At 37.9% G+C, this 17,898-nt stretch overlaps 1 protein-coding gene across 1 annotated transcript in view; it reads left to right on the top strand.

Moving 5' to 3' along the window:
• The first annotated feature begins 9,794 nt into the window (after positions 1 to 9,794).
• ppfia2 (PTPRF interacting protein alpha 2) overlaps positions 9,795 to 17,898 on the top strand; it is a 349,413-nt gene continuing 341,309 nt past the window's right edge. Inside the window, exon 1 of the mRNA XM_048607917.1 lies at positions 9,795 to 9,875. Coding sequence (XP_048463874.1) covers positions 9,795 to 9,875 — 81 coding nt within the window. The remainder of the gene's footprint in view (positions 9,876 to 17,898) is intronic.

Genomic DNA, 17,898 nt, shown 5'->3' with positions numbered 1-17,898 from the left:
GGATTTAATATCGAATTCAATAATTTTAGAACTGAATACTTCCATGTCTTCCAGACTCTGAAGAGTCAACGGTCTCAAAACGTTAACTCTGCTTACTTTCAACAGAATCTGCCAGACCTGATGAGTTTCTCCGGCAATTTCTTTCAGATGTCAGTATCTGTGTTTCTTTGTTTTATTTCACAATTTATACTGTATCAGAAATAGATCTCACAAGATGGCTCACTTACTCTTGCTAGCAGCTATGTTTATTCATCTGCAGATTCCAGTTCTAAAGAGGTCGCGCAGTCATTGAGCCTCTTCAATGAAACAAAAGGTTGGGGAACGCTGTTCCTTGGTGCATTCCTCTTGACACCTCTCACAATATAAGTCAATTTGCTTTTTTTTAAATATAAACAAAAACTTTTGCGGTAGCTGTTCCTTGGTGCATTCTCCAGGGCAGTGCCTCAACCAATCAGTGCCCACTTGTTGACCAGTTGGCACCCTGTTTCTTATGCAGTATATATTGTTCCCTTTAAAAGTTGGTATTTGTACCCCTGTCCTGACCAGTGCAAGACAAACCTTTTTGATAACATGACTTCTTTTTCCAGAAATTTTCAGGTTCTATATTCAAAAGTGAATGTAAGTTGGTTTTATTGTTGGTGTTCATTATGAGCACACTTGTAAAGTTTCTGAAACTTTTCTATTAGTTTTCTTTTCCAAATAATTTTGAAACTATCAAAAATTAGTGGAGATTAATGAAAAATTATTACTTCAGCTATTCCGTTGTTGTAATTCATTATGGGTCTGTTTGGATACTTTGCATTTGGTCTAATTACACAATCTGCATTAGCTAATAAGTAAGATGGCTCGTGTTTTTTGGGTAGGTAACACTTTATTTTGTTTTGGGATTTTGGTTCTTTTCAGAACCAGAGATCTTGAAGATCTGATTTCTGATGAAGTACCAGGGCGTCTAGTAAATAGCCATGTGACCAAGTTTCTTGACAATTAAACAGCCGGAAAGCAAATGACTAAAAAAGAAATAAATTTAAAGGCAAGAGTAAGTTATGGGTGTGACTATGTTCTAATGCAGATTTTTTTAGTTTGCAATTTTTAGTTCTAGAACAATATAGCTGCAGACCAAGGGGCTTCTTTTTCCATGCAGAAGTCATTTGAGATTTGGTGTGCTGGCTGAAAATGTGTATGAGCGTGAGAGAAACTCAGTTGAAGCACCAGTTTAGTTGTTACCGAAGGTGGCTATGTTTAAGAAGCTAACTAGCACTGTGTTGAATTGGGAGTCGACAACAGTTGGATGGTTGGAAGAGATTTGAAGGGAAAAGCATGCTGCAAGTAAGAGGAAGACTGAAACAATCTCAACTCTGAAAAGAATATTTGAATCATCAAGTGATCAAAGTACATTTCTTCAGTTCTGGAGGTGCAAATTGAAATTGGATTTAGAAAATTTAAAAACCATGTTCATACTACTTTTGAAATATTTAATATCAATGGCCGGTTATTAATTCATACAGCTTTACAAGCCCTTCTGCGCACCGTATTTATTCCAACCAACAAACCCCAACTACACTAATCCCATTAACCTGCACTTGGTCCATAGCTAACTATATCCTGGCATTTAAGTACTGATCCAGATGCTTCTTAAATGTTGTGAGAGTACTTGCCCCCACCACCGTCTCAGGTAGCATGCTCCATATTTCTACCACCTTTTGGATTTTATTTAGTAAAATTATTTTGATTAAGACTGTGAACCTTGTAGCTTCATTCTTTAATCTCAATATCTCTGGATTTTCAGGTACAAAATAGGTTGTTGGTCTCTGCTGAGCTCATAACAATTGGCTGTCTCATGGGTTCATAACACAACTAAATGTTAGCTCACACCATTTAGAAACACCCAAGACTTTTAACTAAAATCTTTTGATATTAATAAAAGATAATTCCGTAAATGAATACAATCCTATTATTGTGAAACAAGTTTTTTTAGGATTTTAATTTCTATCTTTTTTAGACATTACAAATTACTGAAACTGTACAGAAAAACAAGTTGAATGATTTTATTTCACAAAATATTTAGAGTGCCACCTAGTGTGCAGATTTTGCAATTACACAGTAATAACGAATTTACAGATAGTTTTCAATTATCGACCTGGATATATGAAGTTATATGGAAAAACTGACATAAAAATAACTGTAGAAATTAATGCTTTGTAATAGTTGCATGATTTGTGACAATTCTCAAGCAAATGCACAATTTATTATGCCAAAATTAGAATTGGAAATGGGAAGATCAATATGAAAGACCTTTTACCCATACAACAAGGCTTTATTAAAGTCGGAAGTCCTGACCCAAAGTCACTGTTGTAATTAGCATGCAATGCATCACTGCATAGAGTGGAAGCAGTTATTTCTCACATATTACCCAATGGAAGCCCAAAAATGATCATAGTTGGCTTGCATTTTAACTAGTGCCTCAGTTATGCCTTTTACCTTTGAAGGTGACTTGTAGTCCCTTAGCATTCATGACACAAATATTCAATGGCAGATTAACGACTCTAATGTTGTACTTTTCAAGTTTCTGCAGGGCAGTATCTAAATTGTTGAGGTGCTCTTTTTCATTTCTCCCTGTGTCTAAAATATTGTAAAGGTAACACTGGACTCCTTCCAATCCACCTAAAATCTGATCCATGGCAAATTGGAATTATACAGGTACAGATGCGATTACAAGTAGAAGTCTCTTTTATTTGTATAGTTCTTTGTGTTACAATAGTCAAGTATTCTGTGACTCAGGATCCACATTCATCTGGAGACAGGCTTGATTCTGATCAATTTTAAGGAAAAAGCTGACCTCTAGCTACTCCAGCAAATAGGTTATTGATTCAAGGCAAAGGATACAGTTTAGCATGTGGTACTTAAAATCACTGCAGGTGCGTTCTGATTCATCTTTCCTCATCACTGGTGTGATAGGTATAGCCCATACACTCGCATTTGCAGGATTAAGGACTCCCGTCTTGACCAACTTTTCTTATTCTGCCTCAATCTTTGCTCTGATTACATAAAGTACTGATCTTGCAAGATTTTTCCTTGATTCCCAAACTTGATTTTCAATTTTACAGAGATGTTTTCTATGCTTCCCAGATCCTGATTGAAGACAATGGCATGTTTCTTTAGAATTTGTGATAGTTCATTCTCAGAATCTGACGAGTAATTTACTTCACCCTAGGTAAGTTTTATTTTTATGCAGCCATGTACTTCCCAATAAAGCAGGAAGACTTCCTTTAGCAATGTGTAAGTACAAATCTACAGACTGATTGTATAACTGGACATTCTCATTGATACAGCCCCTTAAAGGTACTGCTTCGCCCGTGTGCATTCTTAGTACAATCTTTGAGTTGCACTTCAATGTTACTTAGCTGCTTTAGATTCGCTCTTTCCTTAATGGATTCGCTCTTTCAGGTAACAGTGAAACTGCTGCTTTGATGTCTATCTTCATTCTTACGAGTTTACCATTCAGCAAAGGACTGTCCAAGTATTTGTTGATGTCACCAGCAATAGCCAGTATATTTAATAACAGCTCTTCTTCGGATTGTGGGTCTGGCTTTTCTTCAGCCCTTCTTGTACCATATAGATTTTCTTTCTACTCTTTTTGGTTTCTGTGCTTTTATTGTAGTTTATGTTTCTTCCCCAAACATGCCCATTCAACATGGCCTTTTCTTTTGGACATAATTTCTGTGTACAGCTTGTTTCTACCACCAATTTGCTGCTTTTGTGACCCATTTTGTTCCACACTGATGGCAGTTTTGAGTCTGCATTGGTGCTCTTCTCTGAGATTCCATTTTGTGAACTGTCTCAGATATTATTTTGTGAATTCTCATGCTCAAGCTTAGCTGTTGAGCTTTTTTGGCTGCTATTTCCATCTTAGAACATACACCAGTCTATCTCTGATAGCATCATTTAAGTTGTCTCCGTATTTGCAAAATTCTGCTAACTTCTTTAAAATTGCTACATACTGGGAGATGGATTCACCATCATGCTGGTCGCATTTGTGGAATCTGAACCTTTCAGCATTCGTCAATGGATTTTGGTGAAAAATAATTCTGTAGGATTCCTACTATTTCTTCATGATTTTGGAACATGGCTTCTGCGGCTGTACCAGACACCTCGGGAGATGAAAAAGTTATTTTCCCCAGAATACTCGGGAGTGCAGAGATGACTTTGTCTGCTTTAATTTTGCTAGCTTGGATAAAATAATAGAACCTCTCTGTGTTGGAGTCCCAGCTCTCTATAGCTATATCACTCGGTCCTACAGCACCAAAATTTCCTTCCATTTTATGTATGTTTTTAAAATGGAAAGAACTTGGAAATGTACCACAAAAAGTTTAGCTTGCTTTTTTTCTGTTTAAAATAAGGTATTCAGGGGCTGCACTAGTTACCCTCCAATCTGTAAGAACTGTTCTAGACTCTATAGAATCTTGAAAGATGACCACCATTTAATCCACAATTTCTAGGGCCACTTCCTTAAGTACTTTGTGATGTAGATTATCAGGCCCAGGGGATTTATCAGCATCCAGTCCCATCAATTTCCCCAACTCCATTTTCCTACTAATACTGATTTCCTTGACCCTTAACCCAGTTTGTTACTTATGTCTTCTCTTGTGAACGCAGAACCAAAGTAAATATTTAGCTATCATGTGATGGAAACTCCCCATTGTGAAAAGCTATGATTATAAGAAAATCTGTTTGTCATGAAATGTAGCAACATCAAGAGGGACTGAAGGATGGAACAACAAATCTCTTGGTAATGGCAGTAATAAGTAATTAGTAATAACCTTTTCATAATAAACTGTATTGTTGGCCATGTGATTTCAATGCTGATTTGTACAATACATACATGTGCAGTTTCATATATTTATATGATGTTTGGAAGGATGGTCAGATTAAAAGCTCGAGTGCAAGTACATTTGGAGTGTTTTATTTCCTTGGTTACGAACTGGTGGTCAGCATTTGCTAAATAAGTGTATTGCTTTGAAGTACATTTTACTGCTATTGTGTGCATGTGAGTAAAGTAATATAATTATAATAGGTAATTAAAATGATGTTCATCACATCAGTTGCTCTTGAATGTATTTGGGCAATGCAGTTGTTTTCAAACTTCAATAATTTTATTTTACCTGTAGATGGTGCTATTAAATCACTAATTCTAAATGGGTTGTCCAAACTTGCTGAAACTGAGCAGATAATAATGGTTCACCAAAATTAGATTTGAAGGTCCTGTACATTTTAATTGCTGAACTTGATTTGAATACTGTCAATCAGCTGATCAGTCATTTCTGGAAGAAGGTGCCAGTTGGTTGTCAGGGAAGGAAGAATAATCAGGAAGTCCAGAAGTTATTTCCTGACGTCGGGAAAAGGATATCGCAGAAAGGAGCTCACCAGGGCGGAGAGTGGTTACAATTTCCAGAATCTTGCATTTGGAGAGGAAGGCTTAGCCCAGGACAACACAGACCTAGATTATTTTTGTGACCCTGGAGGAGGACACTTGCTTCTGTTCACTCTTTATTGGGAAGTTTTGTACCTTTTTTCAAAAACAAAACAGGTTTCCTGTGCAATTGCTCACTTTTCATTCTTTGCACACCCACACCTAACACTACAGTGTGTTCGATTTTACTGTGCAGGAGTGTGTAGGTGTAGTGTTAAAACTGGCAAAGTTGATAGCAGGTTATGAATCTGGTTTCAAGCTGTCAACTTTGGAATTTTAGTGCAGTAGTATTGGTGCATAAATTCCCATCGAAGAAGTAGCTTGTGAATTAGCATATGCTAATCACTAAATTAGGGGATAGTGACACAATCTTTCCTTACTTCCACACTGGATCCGTATGTTTTCTGGTTCCTGAAACTTGCCAGTGAAAGCAAGGTACCAACTGAGAGGCCTGAATTAATCTCAGAGAGGATTATTTAAATTCATTGAGAGGATGGGGGTGGCTCAGTGGTTAACACTGCTGCCTCACATCGCCAGGCACCCACGTTCAATTCCACCCTCAGACAACTGTCTGTGTGGAGTTTGCACATTCTCCCCATGTCTTCATGGGTTTCCTCCAGGTGCTCCAGTTTCCTCCCACAGTCCAAAGATGTGCAGGTTAGGTGGATTGGCCATGTTAAATTGCCCATAGTGTTCAGGGATGTGTAGATTAGGTGGGTTATAGTGGGGTGGGTCTGGGTGGGATGCTTTGAGGTTCAGTCTGGACTTGTTGGGTCAAAGGGCCTGTTTCCACGCTGGAGGGATTCTATGATGGTAAGATGCAGGCTTTACTGGCCCAGCTAGCATTTATTGCCCATGCATAATTGCTTTTGAGAAGATGTTGCTGAGCTGACTCTTGAACTACTGCAATCCCTTTAATGTAGGTGCATTCACAGTGCTCACCTCAATTTGAGAAAAATAATTATAATTATTTCTTCAAGCTTTTTTAGATTACCTAGGTGCAAGAGAGATTTTAAACTTACATTTTTTTTGCAATCATCAGATTTCTCAGAAGATTAATCATTTCTTTAGAACTTATAACTGGCCAGTTATAATTTGTGAAAAGACTAATTGATACATGGCTTTTTAAAATTATTTATTTTTATGTAGAATGCTATAACAGTAGAACTACAATGCTGTTTTGTTATGCTTCACTGAGGTAGCATTTTGGAAATCAAGTCCTACTATCTTTGGAGCGGCCATAAAAGTCAAAAAATGTTATAACAAGTACACAAAATTCCAAATTTTTTCCGTCTTTTAGACTTGGGTTGACAGAAAGCATAGATCAGGTTTCTCTACTTAACAAGCAGTACTGTTTGTTACAAGTAAATAGATTCGAGCTACAGGTAAATAATTATGAAACAACAACATATAACTCTACCAGTTAAAGCTCTAACCCCTTACAAAATATACCTTACATACAGTCAGACAGGTAGGAAAAAGAGTGTCATTGGTGAAGGGAAACTGTAGGAATGGTCCCTCTCTGCAGGGTTCACTGAGATGATCGTTTTGCCTTGGCAGGTACTGTTGCTTCTCAATCTGTCTTTCCCGGTGCTTACACTTCTTGCAGGAGGTAGTGACTGGTTCATATTTTTCATGCCCCTGACTTACTGGTTAAGAGCCATAGCTTACAACAACTGATGAAGGAAAATAAATTGGCTTTCTTCAGGCTTGAGATGTCTTTGACTGCAGAGAGAAGGAGAACTCCTTCCTTTTCAGTGGTCCAATTACTTCTGACCCAAGCATGCACACACGCAAGCTGTTCAGCTCCCTGGGAGCCAATCACATAGTTGTTGGAAGGCAAAAGATCTTCGTCATCAACAATTGGGTGCCATTTGTAGACCACACAGCAAATTGTTGATGGTACGGTTCACTTTGCTTGAAGAAACAGCAGTGTTTATCGCAGGTACAATGTGTCAGGTATTTTGCTTTAAAAAGTGCAGCAATTCTTTCCAGATCTTCCTATCCTTTCCTGTTTTTAAACAGTCCTTTTCCCATTTCAATCCACAATCAAAAGTACAGAAAAAGTAAATTGTTACTCTCTTTACAATTTTGGCACTGTGACAATGAAGGAATGGTGATTTACTTCCAAGTCAGAATGATGAATGGCTTGGAGAATTTGCAGGTAGTGGCATTCCCATGTATCTGCTACGCTTGTCCTCCTAGATCGTAGTACATGTGTGCATGGAAAGTGCTGTCTAAGGAGGTTTGGTAAAATAATATTTTGCTGGTCCTAAACTTCCTTGTAATCTTCAGCACAAGTATTATCATTGTATTGTTTATTCACTGAAAATATTGGAGAAGTTAAGAAATTAGCATTTTTAGCATATAATAAATTTATGTTAATCTGTAGTAAATTGCATTGAAAACTCTTCTGTTTTTAGCTTTATGACTTCTTCTTCTGTCATCAACTTCCTCTGAGTTCATTTACATAGCTGCACTGTTCAACAGCACATATGTTCTTGTGTTGTGGCATCCAAGAACATTTTTTAACTCCTACCTTTTTATCATTTTTGCTCACTGATGTCTGAACTTCATCTATCAATGCACTTTCCTCTCTTCTAAGATTTGGTTTGAGCACCTGACATCCCTCAACCCAAACCCACATTCGGGTTGAGACACTGGCTTGCTCTGAGACGTGCAGTTTTATGTCATCGTGGCAGAATAAAAGTTTCATTGTTAAGTGCCTCTAGACCAGGAGAATCCGACATCTGACCGAAAACTGAATAGTACCAAATACTACCTTCATCAACAAATGTGCAAACATCTGATGACTGTCTCTTCAAGCATATCACTGGAGATAACTTCCAAATTAATCAAAATGATTTGCTAAGTTTCATTGTCTTCAGCAGTTAGAGCACCAGCAGCCCTCAACTATAACAACTACACGTTCTTCCAGACTGCCACAAGGAATCGGTACAAAATTGGCCTTGTACTCTCATGGCAGGTATTATGCAATGACAGATAATTGTTTTAAAAAGCAGACATATTTCTTTGTCTGGATGCTTTCTCAAAGAGCAGACTTACTTGACTGGATTTAATGACTCTTCCACATGTCTGTTTTCTGTGGAGGTTGCACGTAATATCAGATGCCCGGCCCAAACTTTCTTCACTCTTGATCTGTTACTCGTAATACAAGGACTGAATAAGGCACCAACGAGGCAGCCCACCTTTAAATCAAATGCTAGTGGGCTTTTCTAGTACTTGTTATGATTCTACTATTTAGAAGTGCTGCCTTAGCCAAAATGAAAGCATCATCTCATTGTTCTCTCACCAACGCCTTTTGCTTGGGGAGGCTGAATTTAAGATATCCTTTGAATTGCTTTGGTAAGGAAGAACTGCTTCTTCAGGTTTTAGTCCTAAAAATGGGTGCTGTGATTGTATTCATAACTTGAAATCAGTTTACATTGCTCATGAATTAAATTCAATTTACTGTGCTTAAGGCTTGGAAATGTATTAAAGGATGGTATATGCATCTCCCAGCTTATAAGACATTTCCTATGTATGGAAGTCCCATCAGAACAAAGGTTAGTCTGCTGATATTTGGAATGAGGTTTTTCTTGGATGTATTAGGGCAATCCTAGAATTGACTAGAGCAGAAAACTTGAAAACATTTCAAACATCAAAACTACAACTGGATTATCAACCTTCAGCATGTTATGTGTGTTAAATTCTGCAAATGGTTAAATCAAAATCATTGAGGTACCACTATTATTACATTACTGTTTGCCTGATCTGTTGCATTCTTTGAATCATGTTTCAGGAGTTCAACTTTTTGCAATTTGATTAAAAAGTGAATTTTCTTTTCAATATTGGTTCAAGGGCAACTGATAATTGGCAAAGCAAGAGACAGATTGCTAGTTTAGCAGAAGAGGTCCCCTGTCTTAGTGTACATTTCTGTGCGAACACTGACACAATGTTATTGGTTAGATGAGTTCTGATGCCGAGCATAATCACTAGCTGTGATGGAAGCAGGTGATTGTTGTTGGGAGCAGATAGGCAGGTCCACGACAGTGTCAGCACGATCTTTATTCACAGATGATCGTTGTAATTTCAACAGCTTCTCCCTTTTTTTTTTACATCGATTTAAATTTCAGTAGCTATTGTAAAAGGCGTAGTGAATTTTATCTTTAGATCAAATGCATTAGCTGCTGCTACCATAGTCGAGAAAAGGAAAATTTCATTTGCACGTAGCAAGCAATCATACATTATAGGATTTGGAATGAGCTGAGCTTTGTGTATTTTTACATTTTGTACACTTGTGGATTAAATTTCTGTTGCATCCAATATGATTTTTTCTGAAATGAGCACGGTTGCTGACTCTGTTAAAGTTCATCCACCTAATGGAACAAGATTTTATACTTTTCAGGTAAGCGCAGTAATAGTTACAAAATGTACAACTTCCATAATCGTCTCTTCAGGATTAGGTAATACAGCAGAAAATCAATAAAATGGTGTCCGATGTACTGCTCCAGTGCTCTATATATTTTAATTTAGTATTGTGTTTGTATTAAAGAATGAAGCTTTTTCACTGGACTGAAAGAGCGACATTTTTGAAGAACTAAAGGCTGCATGAACAACTTGATTTAATTGATATATAACTGTAGTGGAGAAATTTTTGAGATAAATACAATAATGCAAATCATTAACAATTTAAAAAGATAATTTCTTTGTAGCCATGAATTAAATTGTGCACCTTTTGAAATTGAATTTATCTTTGTAGAATAATTCTGCTGCATCACTTCTGTTGTCCATTTTGTGATTTTTGCCTCATTCTTTATAGTTCGATGGTAATATTAGAATTTTTTATAAATGCTGTAAAGTGTAGAGAAAATGTCTCGACAATTTTGAATGGAGCTACATAGGGTCTGCTATTTAATCTTTTCTAAGTGTGGTTCTTTTAAATGAAACATGCCTTCAGTAGTTCTTGCAGTTTTTAGGAAATCTTTGTTTTGTGGAGAATTGTTATCATTTTGAAGAAATGTCTCATTTATTCAGCTACCATTGCTAAGCTGCATATGTGACTGCAACTATGCTGACATTTCATCAGTGCAATAAAATTAATCTTTGCTGTAAGAGGAGATAATGTTACAGAAAACAAAATGCAATCTAGATTGAAAATACTGAATGACGTCTGAAGACATTTTCTTATTTGCATCAAGGAGATCTTGTATATGATATACTGCTATTTTGTATGATAGCCCTTAATATTTTGTACGTTAATTTCAAATCTAAGCAGCTGGGCTGATAGTAGTCTGTTGTACCAGCGGGTGGCATTGTGGCTCGGTGATTAGCACTGGTGCCTCGTAGCTCCAGGAACCTGTGTTCAATTCTACCCTTAGGTGACTGTATATGTGGGGTTTGCAAATTCTCCCTGTGTCTGCGTGGGATTCCTCCCACAGTCCAAAGATTGCAGGTTAGGTGGATTGGCCATGCTAAATTGCCCATAGTGTCAGTGGATGTGCAGACTAGATAGATTAGCCATTGGGTTACAGGGATAGAGTAGGAGTGTAGGCCTGGGTGGGATGCTCTTCGGAGGGACTCGATGAGCTGAATGGCCTGCTTCCGCACTGCAGGGATTATGATTCTGTAAAATAAGTAAAATTTGATTAGGAATTTATGCTTAATGTTTCTTATTAATTTGCAGTAGAATCTATTGTCAGGTTGTAAAGAGTGCTATGTCTTGTGAAGTTAGTAAATAACAAACCTCATGAAATTAAGGTTTTGAAAATTTGGGAGTACATCTGCAATACGTTCCTTTGCAAGCGGCTAATGACAAATAGTGGTTAACTGCAGTGTGAGAGAACTAAATCATCCTGCTGTGTTGAATTTGATCTATTTTCATCAAAGATTTAATTTTGTTTATTGTTTATTCTTCTATACCCCTACTTTAAGCTAATTTTGACCATCTACAATTGAAACAGTTCAACTGTATCATAATGAAAGCATACTTTATTGAAGGCAAAGTAATTAATTCCAGTCAAATTGTGGAAAATTGTAAATACATGAAAAAGTACTGTTGATATTTATATTTCTATATGCTTCTCGGAAATACTACATTTTTCAATTAAAAATGTATTCCTGCTCTCCTTCTGATCTTTCAAATTGCTGTAGACCATTCTATTCTTAGCAAATGGGCACATGCATGTTCTAAAGTTATTTTTTGATAAGTCTCTGTAATGAACCTCTAGAAGGAAATGAAAGAAAGGTTACTTAACAAGTACTTCTCCTTTCTTTGTTTGCAACTCTGTTGTTTCTGCTTACTGGTTCCAATTAATCTAACATCAGCAGATGTAAATTTCTAAAGACTCCTGCCAAATTAATTTTCACTTAGAGAGTTATGGCAAATCATATCTGACTAAACTGATTAGGGTGTTTGAAATAATGGATTGATGGTAGTCTAGTTAATGTTGTATGTATGGACTTTCAAAGTATGCCTAATAAAGTAACACATTAATCAGACATATCAGATAATGAAAGACCTGCACTAAATGGTTAATAGTTGAGTAAAGATTAAGAGGTAGACAGCGGAGTTGAAAAGTTTTTTTTCTGATGGTAGTGTGAGAAGTATTAAATGGGATGCCTCGGGGGTTAGTGGAGGGCCCATTATTTTGTTAAATATAAATGATATGAATTTTGGCATAAGGGTTACAAAAGTCACAGATGATATTAAATTTGATAGAACAGTAGAATGAGCAAGATATTATCAGACTTCAAGAGGACCTGAATAGGTAAAATGGACAGATATGTTCCATTTATTATGGATTTATGTGAAATAATGCACTTTAGGGGAAGCAACATGGAGAAATACCATTATACCAGGGGAGGTATGGCCTAGTGGTGTTATTACTGGACTGTTAATCCAGAGATGCAGTTAATGTTCTGGGGACCCAAGTTCAATTCCCATCACAGCAGATGGTGGAATTTAAATACAATAAAACATCTGGAATTAAGAGTCTAATGATAACGACGAATCCATTGTCGATCGTAAGGAAAAGCCCATCCAGTTCACTAATGTCCCTTAGGGAAGGAAACTCCCATCCTTACCTGGTCTGGCCTACATGTGATTCCATACCCACAGCATGTGACTCTTAACTGCCCTCAGGGCAATTAGAGACGGGCAATAAATGTTGGTCTAGCCAGTGGCGCCTTAATCCTATGAATGAATAAAAAAAGAATAGGGTGTGTTCAAAAGCAGATACTTGGTGTACACATTCACATTGATTAATATAGCATGTATAAAGCAATTATTTGCTCTAGTAAGTGATAATTGGCAAAATAAATTATGGGCAATTAAAAGGGTGTTTTTTGCAAAGAGGGTGGTTAAAATCTGTAATGCATTATCTAACAGGCTAGTTGGAACAGATTCCACTGGAATTTTCAAAATTTATATATGATGTTGATTTGCATAGGAATGGGAGGATAAAAAGAAACTGAGGTTTGAGACTAAAGTGCACAGAATTTTGCAAGGACTAATACAGACATGATGAGCTGAATGGCCTCCTTCTCTGCTGTAAGAGTCTCTGATTCTATGACTCCCAGCATTAGATTGACCATGATTTGGAAATCATTGGAAGTGGATACGGATTCTCATTATCCAAGTAGTAAAGAACACAAAGAGGTCTAATTTAAGGGGCTAACCTCTTATTGGACCTCAAGGCTGACAAATCCTCAGCAACAAATGGTTTGCATCCTAAGACCTTAAAAGAAGTTGCAACAGAGATAGTAGTTTCAACATTCTACAGTCTTGTAAAATTTCTTAGATCCCAATAGCTTAGAAAATAGCCAATGCAGTACCTTTATTGAAAAAGGGATCGAGAAAGACAGTAGGAAACTATAGGTTAGTTAGCCTAACATCTGTCCTAGGGAAATTACTGGGGTTGAGACCACAATCAGATCAGCCATGATCTTATTGAATGTTGGAGCCGTCTTGAAGGACTGGATGAATTCATTCTACTCTTTAATCCTATGTTCTTATGTTCTTGCATTCATGCAATGTTGAAAACACATCCAATTGTTTAGACAGTAGAGAGGAATCTCTCACAACTGCTTAAAAAACATTAGACCTCTAAGTATGATCATTAAGTGCTGACTTGTCTGTTTAAGAACCCAAGCAGGAAATTAATTTATAGATTCCCCTTTGCTATTGTTCACTTATTATCCCACCAAAATAGTGCTGCTGATAGTATTGCTGAAACTGTGACGTATCCCACAGATTGTTGGAGATCAGGAAATTGAATAATCACATAGGAGATGAGTAACTCTACAGCAATGTTTTAGCTGGGAATCACTTCCATTACTTTTATGTTCCAGCAGATGAGCATTTAAAAGCATTTCATAGAAATGTCTGAGAAATTAAAGTAATTTTACATTGTAAACTGAAAGATTGCCATTTAAAATTTTTGTTGTTCCTGTGCTTTGAAGAGAGGGACATGAGGAGGAAAGGATGGAAACTCTGAGTGTGGCGACAGGGACACCTGAATCCCAAATAATGGTGCATATTTATTCTGTATCTTTCCATGTCTAACTGAGATTAATACAAACACCTCTCTATCCCTCCCATCATTCCAACTCACGTCAGACATAGATTTTTGATGAGTAATTGTGAGGCTATTGCATTTGTTTTACCTCATGCAAAATGGAAATTACTGGCAAGGCCATCCTTTTTTGCCAGTCATTATTGCCCTCAAGCGAAGAATTGTGAGCCAGCTTGTTGGACTGCTGTAGTCAATTAGTCAATGCAGGGATGTCCAAATTACTCTTAAAAAGCGAGTTACAGGATTTTGATCCTATGATAGTGAAAGAATGGTGATATATTTTGAAGCTAGGATGTGAGGCATGGAGTGGAACTTTCAGGTAGTTGTGTTTTCATGCTTCTGTTAGCCTTCTCTTTCTAGTAGAGGACATAGATTTGCAAGATTCTGACCAAGTAACCTTGATGAGTTGCTGCTGTATATTGTATACACTGCTGCCACTGTGCGTCAGTGGTGGAGGAAGCAAATGTGGATGGAGTGCTGATCAAGTAGACTGCTTTGTCATAGTTGGCATCAGCTCCTTGTGTGTTGTAGGAGTTGTGCTCATCCAAGCAAGTGGGGACTATTCCAATACACTCCTAACTTGTACTTTTTAGGTATTGTCAGCGTTTGCAATGTTAGACAGGACATTTGAAAAACATTAAGGCAATTGGACAAAGCCAGTGTGGGGTCACTATGGGTCACAGTCTCAGGATATAGGATAGACCATTTAGATCTCCGATGAGGAAACATCTCTTCACTCAAAGGGTAGTAAATTTTTGGAATTCTTTACCATAGAAGACTGTGGAGACAGAGTCACTGAATACATTCAAGAAAGAGATAGATGCATTTTTAGATTTCAAAGGCATCAAGGACTTTGGGGATAAAGTGGACAAAGTCAGAAGTCACACGAAACCAGGTTTTAGGGCAGGTTTATTTGAAATCACAAGTTTTTGGAGTGCTGCTCCTCCGTCAAGTGAAGTGACCTCACCTGACCAAAGGAGCAGCGTACCAAAAGTTTGTGATTTCAAATAAACCTGTTGGATTATAACCTGGTGTCATGTGACTTCTGATCTTGTCCATCCCAGTCCAACACTAGCACCTCCATATGAGGGATAAAATGGGAATGTGGCATTGAAATAGGCGATCAGCCATGATCCAAGTGAATGTTGGAGCCGGCTGTTGAAGGGTTGAATAGCTTACTCCTTCTCCTCATTTCTGTGTTTAAGAATTCGCAGCTTCTGACTTACTTTTGTAGTCACAATATTCATATGACAGGTCCAGTTCCATTTCCAGTCAATGGCTCAAATCTGAGGCTAAGATCCTTTTTCACTAGACAGCAGTGAACTCAGTTTTCCTGAATGTCAGGGATAGCTGGAGAACCCACAGCAGGACCCTCAAAGGACTGAAGGTGTAACCACCAACAATGCCTTCACAAGGAAAGCAAGCCAACACCAATTACCTCTCTGAACCTAACTTGACCAGTACTGAGGGGCTAATCTCTCAAAAGCAGCTCTGTTGATCAGGACATGCAGTTTGTATGCAGAAATTCTCCTTAGAAGGCACCTTCCAAATACACAACTATCACCATTTAGAGAAAAAAGAGCAGCAGATGCACGGGAATACCATCACCTGCAATTTGCCCTCCAAGTCACAGACAATCCAGACTTGGAAACATATCATCATTCCTTCCATGTCACTAGATCAAAATTGGATTTACCAGTCACATAGAATGCATCAAAGGGGGAACCATCTAAGAAGAAGTTAGTAGTGGATTCAGAGATGACAATACCTAGCTCAACCCAACTTGGCCAGTTGATGAATGTTAAGAAGAAATTGTTAGATTTTCTCATTGGAAGTGATCATTGCCTGGAACTCATGTAGCAACATTGTTACCTACCATTAACCAGCTCAAGCCTTAATGTTGTCCAAGTCTTGTTGTATGCAGGCATGTACATTTTCGGTATCAAAAAAGTTGAGAATGATGCTGAACATTGTGTAGTCATCAGCAAACATACCCACTTCTGACGTTACAATTGAAGGAAGGTCATGGTTGAAGCAGCCAAATACTCTATCACTACCCTGAGAAACTCTTGACGCAGGAACTCCTGAAGCAATGTTCTAAAGCTAAAATGATTGACAACCAACAACCACAACCGTTCTCTTTTGTGCTAGATAAGAATTTACCAGAGCAGAGTTTTTCTCCTGATTCCAGTTGACTTCAGTTCTGCCAAGGATCATTGATGCTACAAGCAACTAAATGCTATCTTGATGTCAAGGGCGGCAGCTCTCGCCTCCTCTCTCAAGTTTGGCACATTTGTCCGTGTTTGGATTAAGGCTGTTACTGAGGTCAGCTGACCTTGTGAAACCTAACCTGAGCATCAGTGTGCATGCTGTTGTTTAAGTGTAACTTGATAGTATTGTTGTTTGACAGTTCTTCCGTTACTTTGCTGATAATTGAGAGGAGGCCAATGTTTGATAATTGGATGAATTGTGAGCAGACGGGTTGTAAAGAGGGGCAAAGAATCTGCAAAGGCACATTAAAAACATTAAATGAATGTGCAAAAATGTGGCAATAATAATAATAGCACAATACGGTAAATTGTGACATTTTCCATTTTGGGGGGAGAATACAAAAGCAGAACATCATTTAGATGGATACTACAGTGCAGAAGGGTCTGCATGTTTTCATATATGAATCAAAAAAAGTTAGTGTGCAGGGACAGAAAATAATTGGAAAGGCTGTTAAAATGTTGGCATTTATACAAAAAGGGCTGGTGTATCAAAGTAGGAAAGTCTTGCTACAATTGTGCATGGCATTGATGAGATTGTAACGATTTGGGTCTCCTTGATTAAGGAACAATGTGTTTGCAGTGGAAGCAATTCAGGAAAGTTTCTCTAAATAGATTTCAGGGAAGAAGAGATTGTGTCTTATGAAGAGAAGTCTAGCTGATTACGTCTATACTGATTGGAGTTTAAAAGAATGAGAAGTGATCTAATTTTAAAAATGTAAGATTCTGAGTGCAGAATGTATGCTAAGAGGGTGTCTTCTCTCATGAAGGAAACCAAAAAATTGTTTAGACATCAATGGTCTATAAGGGCTTATGGGAGGCATACCAGAAAGTGGAGTTATACCTACAATATCAGCTATGGTCTTCTTGAATGACAGAGTGGGCTCCATAAGCTAACTGACCTACATCTGATCCTATTTCTTATGAATGTCGTGTGCAGTAACTGTCTGCAGCTCTGTCATCTCGGAACAGATGAGCTGGAATCTGTGCTTTAGATGCTGCGACACATCTGGGAAGGGGAGAGTTACCTTTTAATATTTTGTTCCAGTCATACCCTATAGCTTAAATATGTCTAATTTGGCCACTGTCAGGGACAGGAGGGTGTGAAAACAATTGAGCCGGGTAGGGGGATCCTGAACGTAGCATTGGAGGAGCCTCGGCTCATGATCTTATCCAACAGGATATCCAACAGTAATTGCACCCTGTATGAATGAGGGAAGAGTCTGCAGGGAGGATGGTCAAACTGACCACTGTACTGTAGTTCAGGACACAATTCAACTGAGCAGAGCATAAAGAATAATCGTAGTGGTGGTGTAGTGACTGTAATGAGGCAAAAGTAGGCAAGAGGTCTTGTTAGGGGCGCATCAGGAAATAGAATCAAATTAAAATCAGGACCTCAAAGATTGTATTTTCTGGATTATCGCCTGAGCCATTTTCAAATTGGCAAAGTGATAACATCAAGGAAGTAAATATGTAGCTAAAAAGAGTTAGAGATAGTAGGAACTGCCGATGCTGGAGAATCTGAGATAACAAGGTGTAGAGCTGGATGAACACAGCAGGCCAAGCAGCATCAGAGGAGCAGGGTCTC

This window comes from Rhincodon typus, chromosome 18 (assembly GCF_021869965.1).
Source record: "Rhincodon typus isolate 14 chromosome 18, sRhiTyp1.1, whole genome shotgun sequence".
Lineage (NCBI taxonomy): Eukaryota > Metazoa > Chordata > Chondrichthyes > Orectolobiformes > Rhincodontidae > Rhincodon > Rhincodon typus.
Note: the sequence above shows the minus strand (reverse complement) of the source record. Positions and strands in the feature narration are given on the sequence as shown.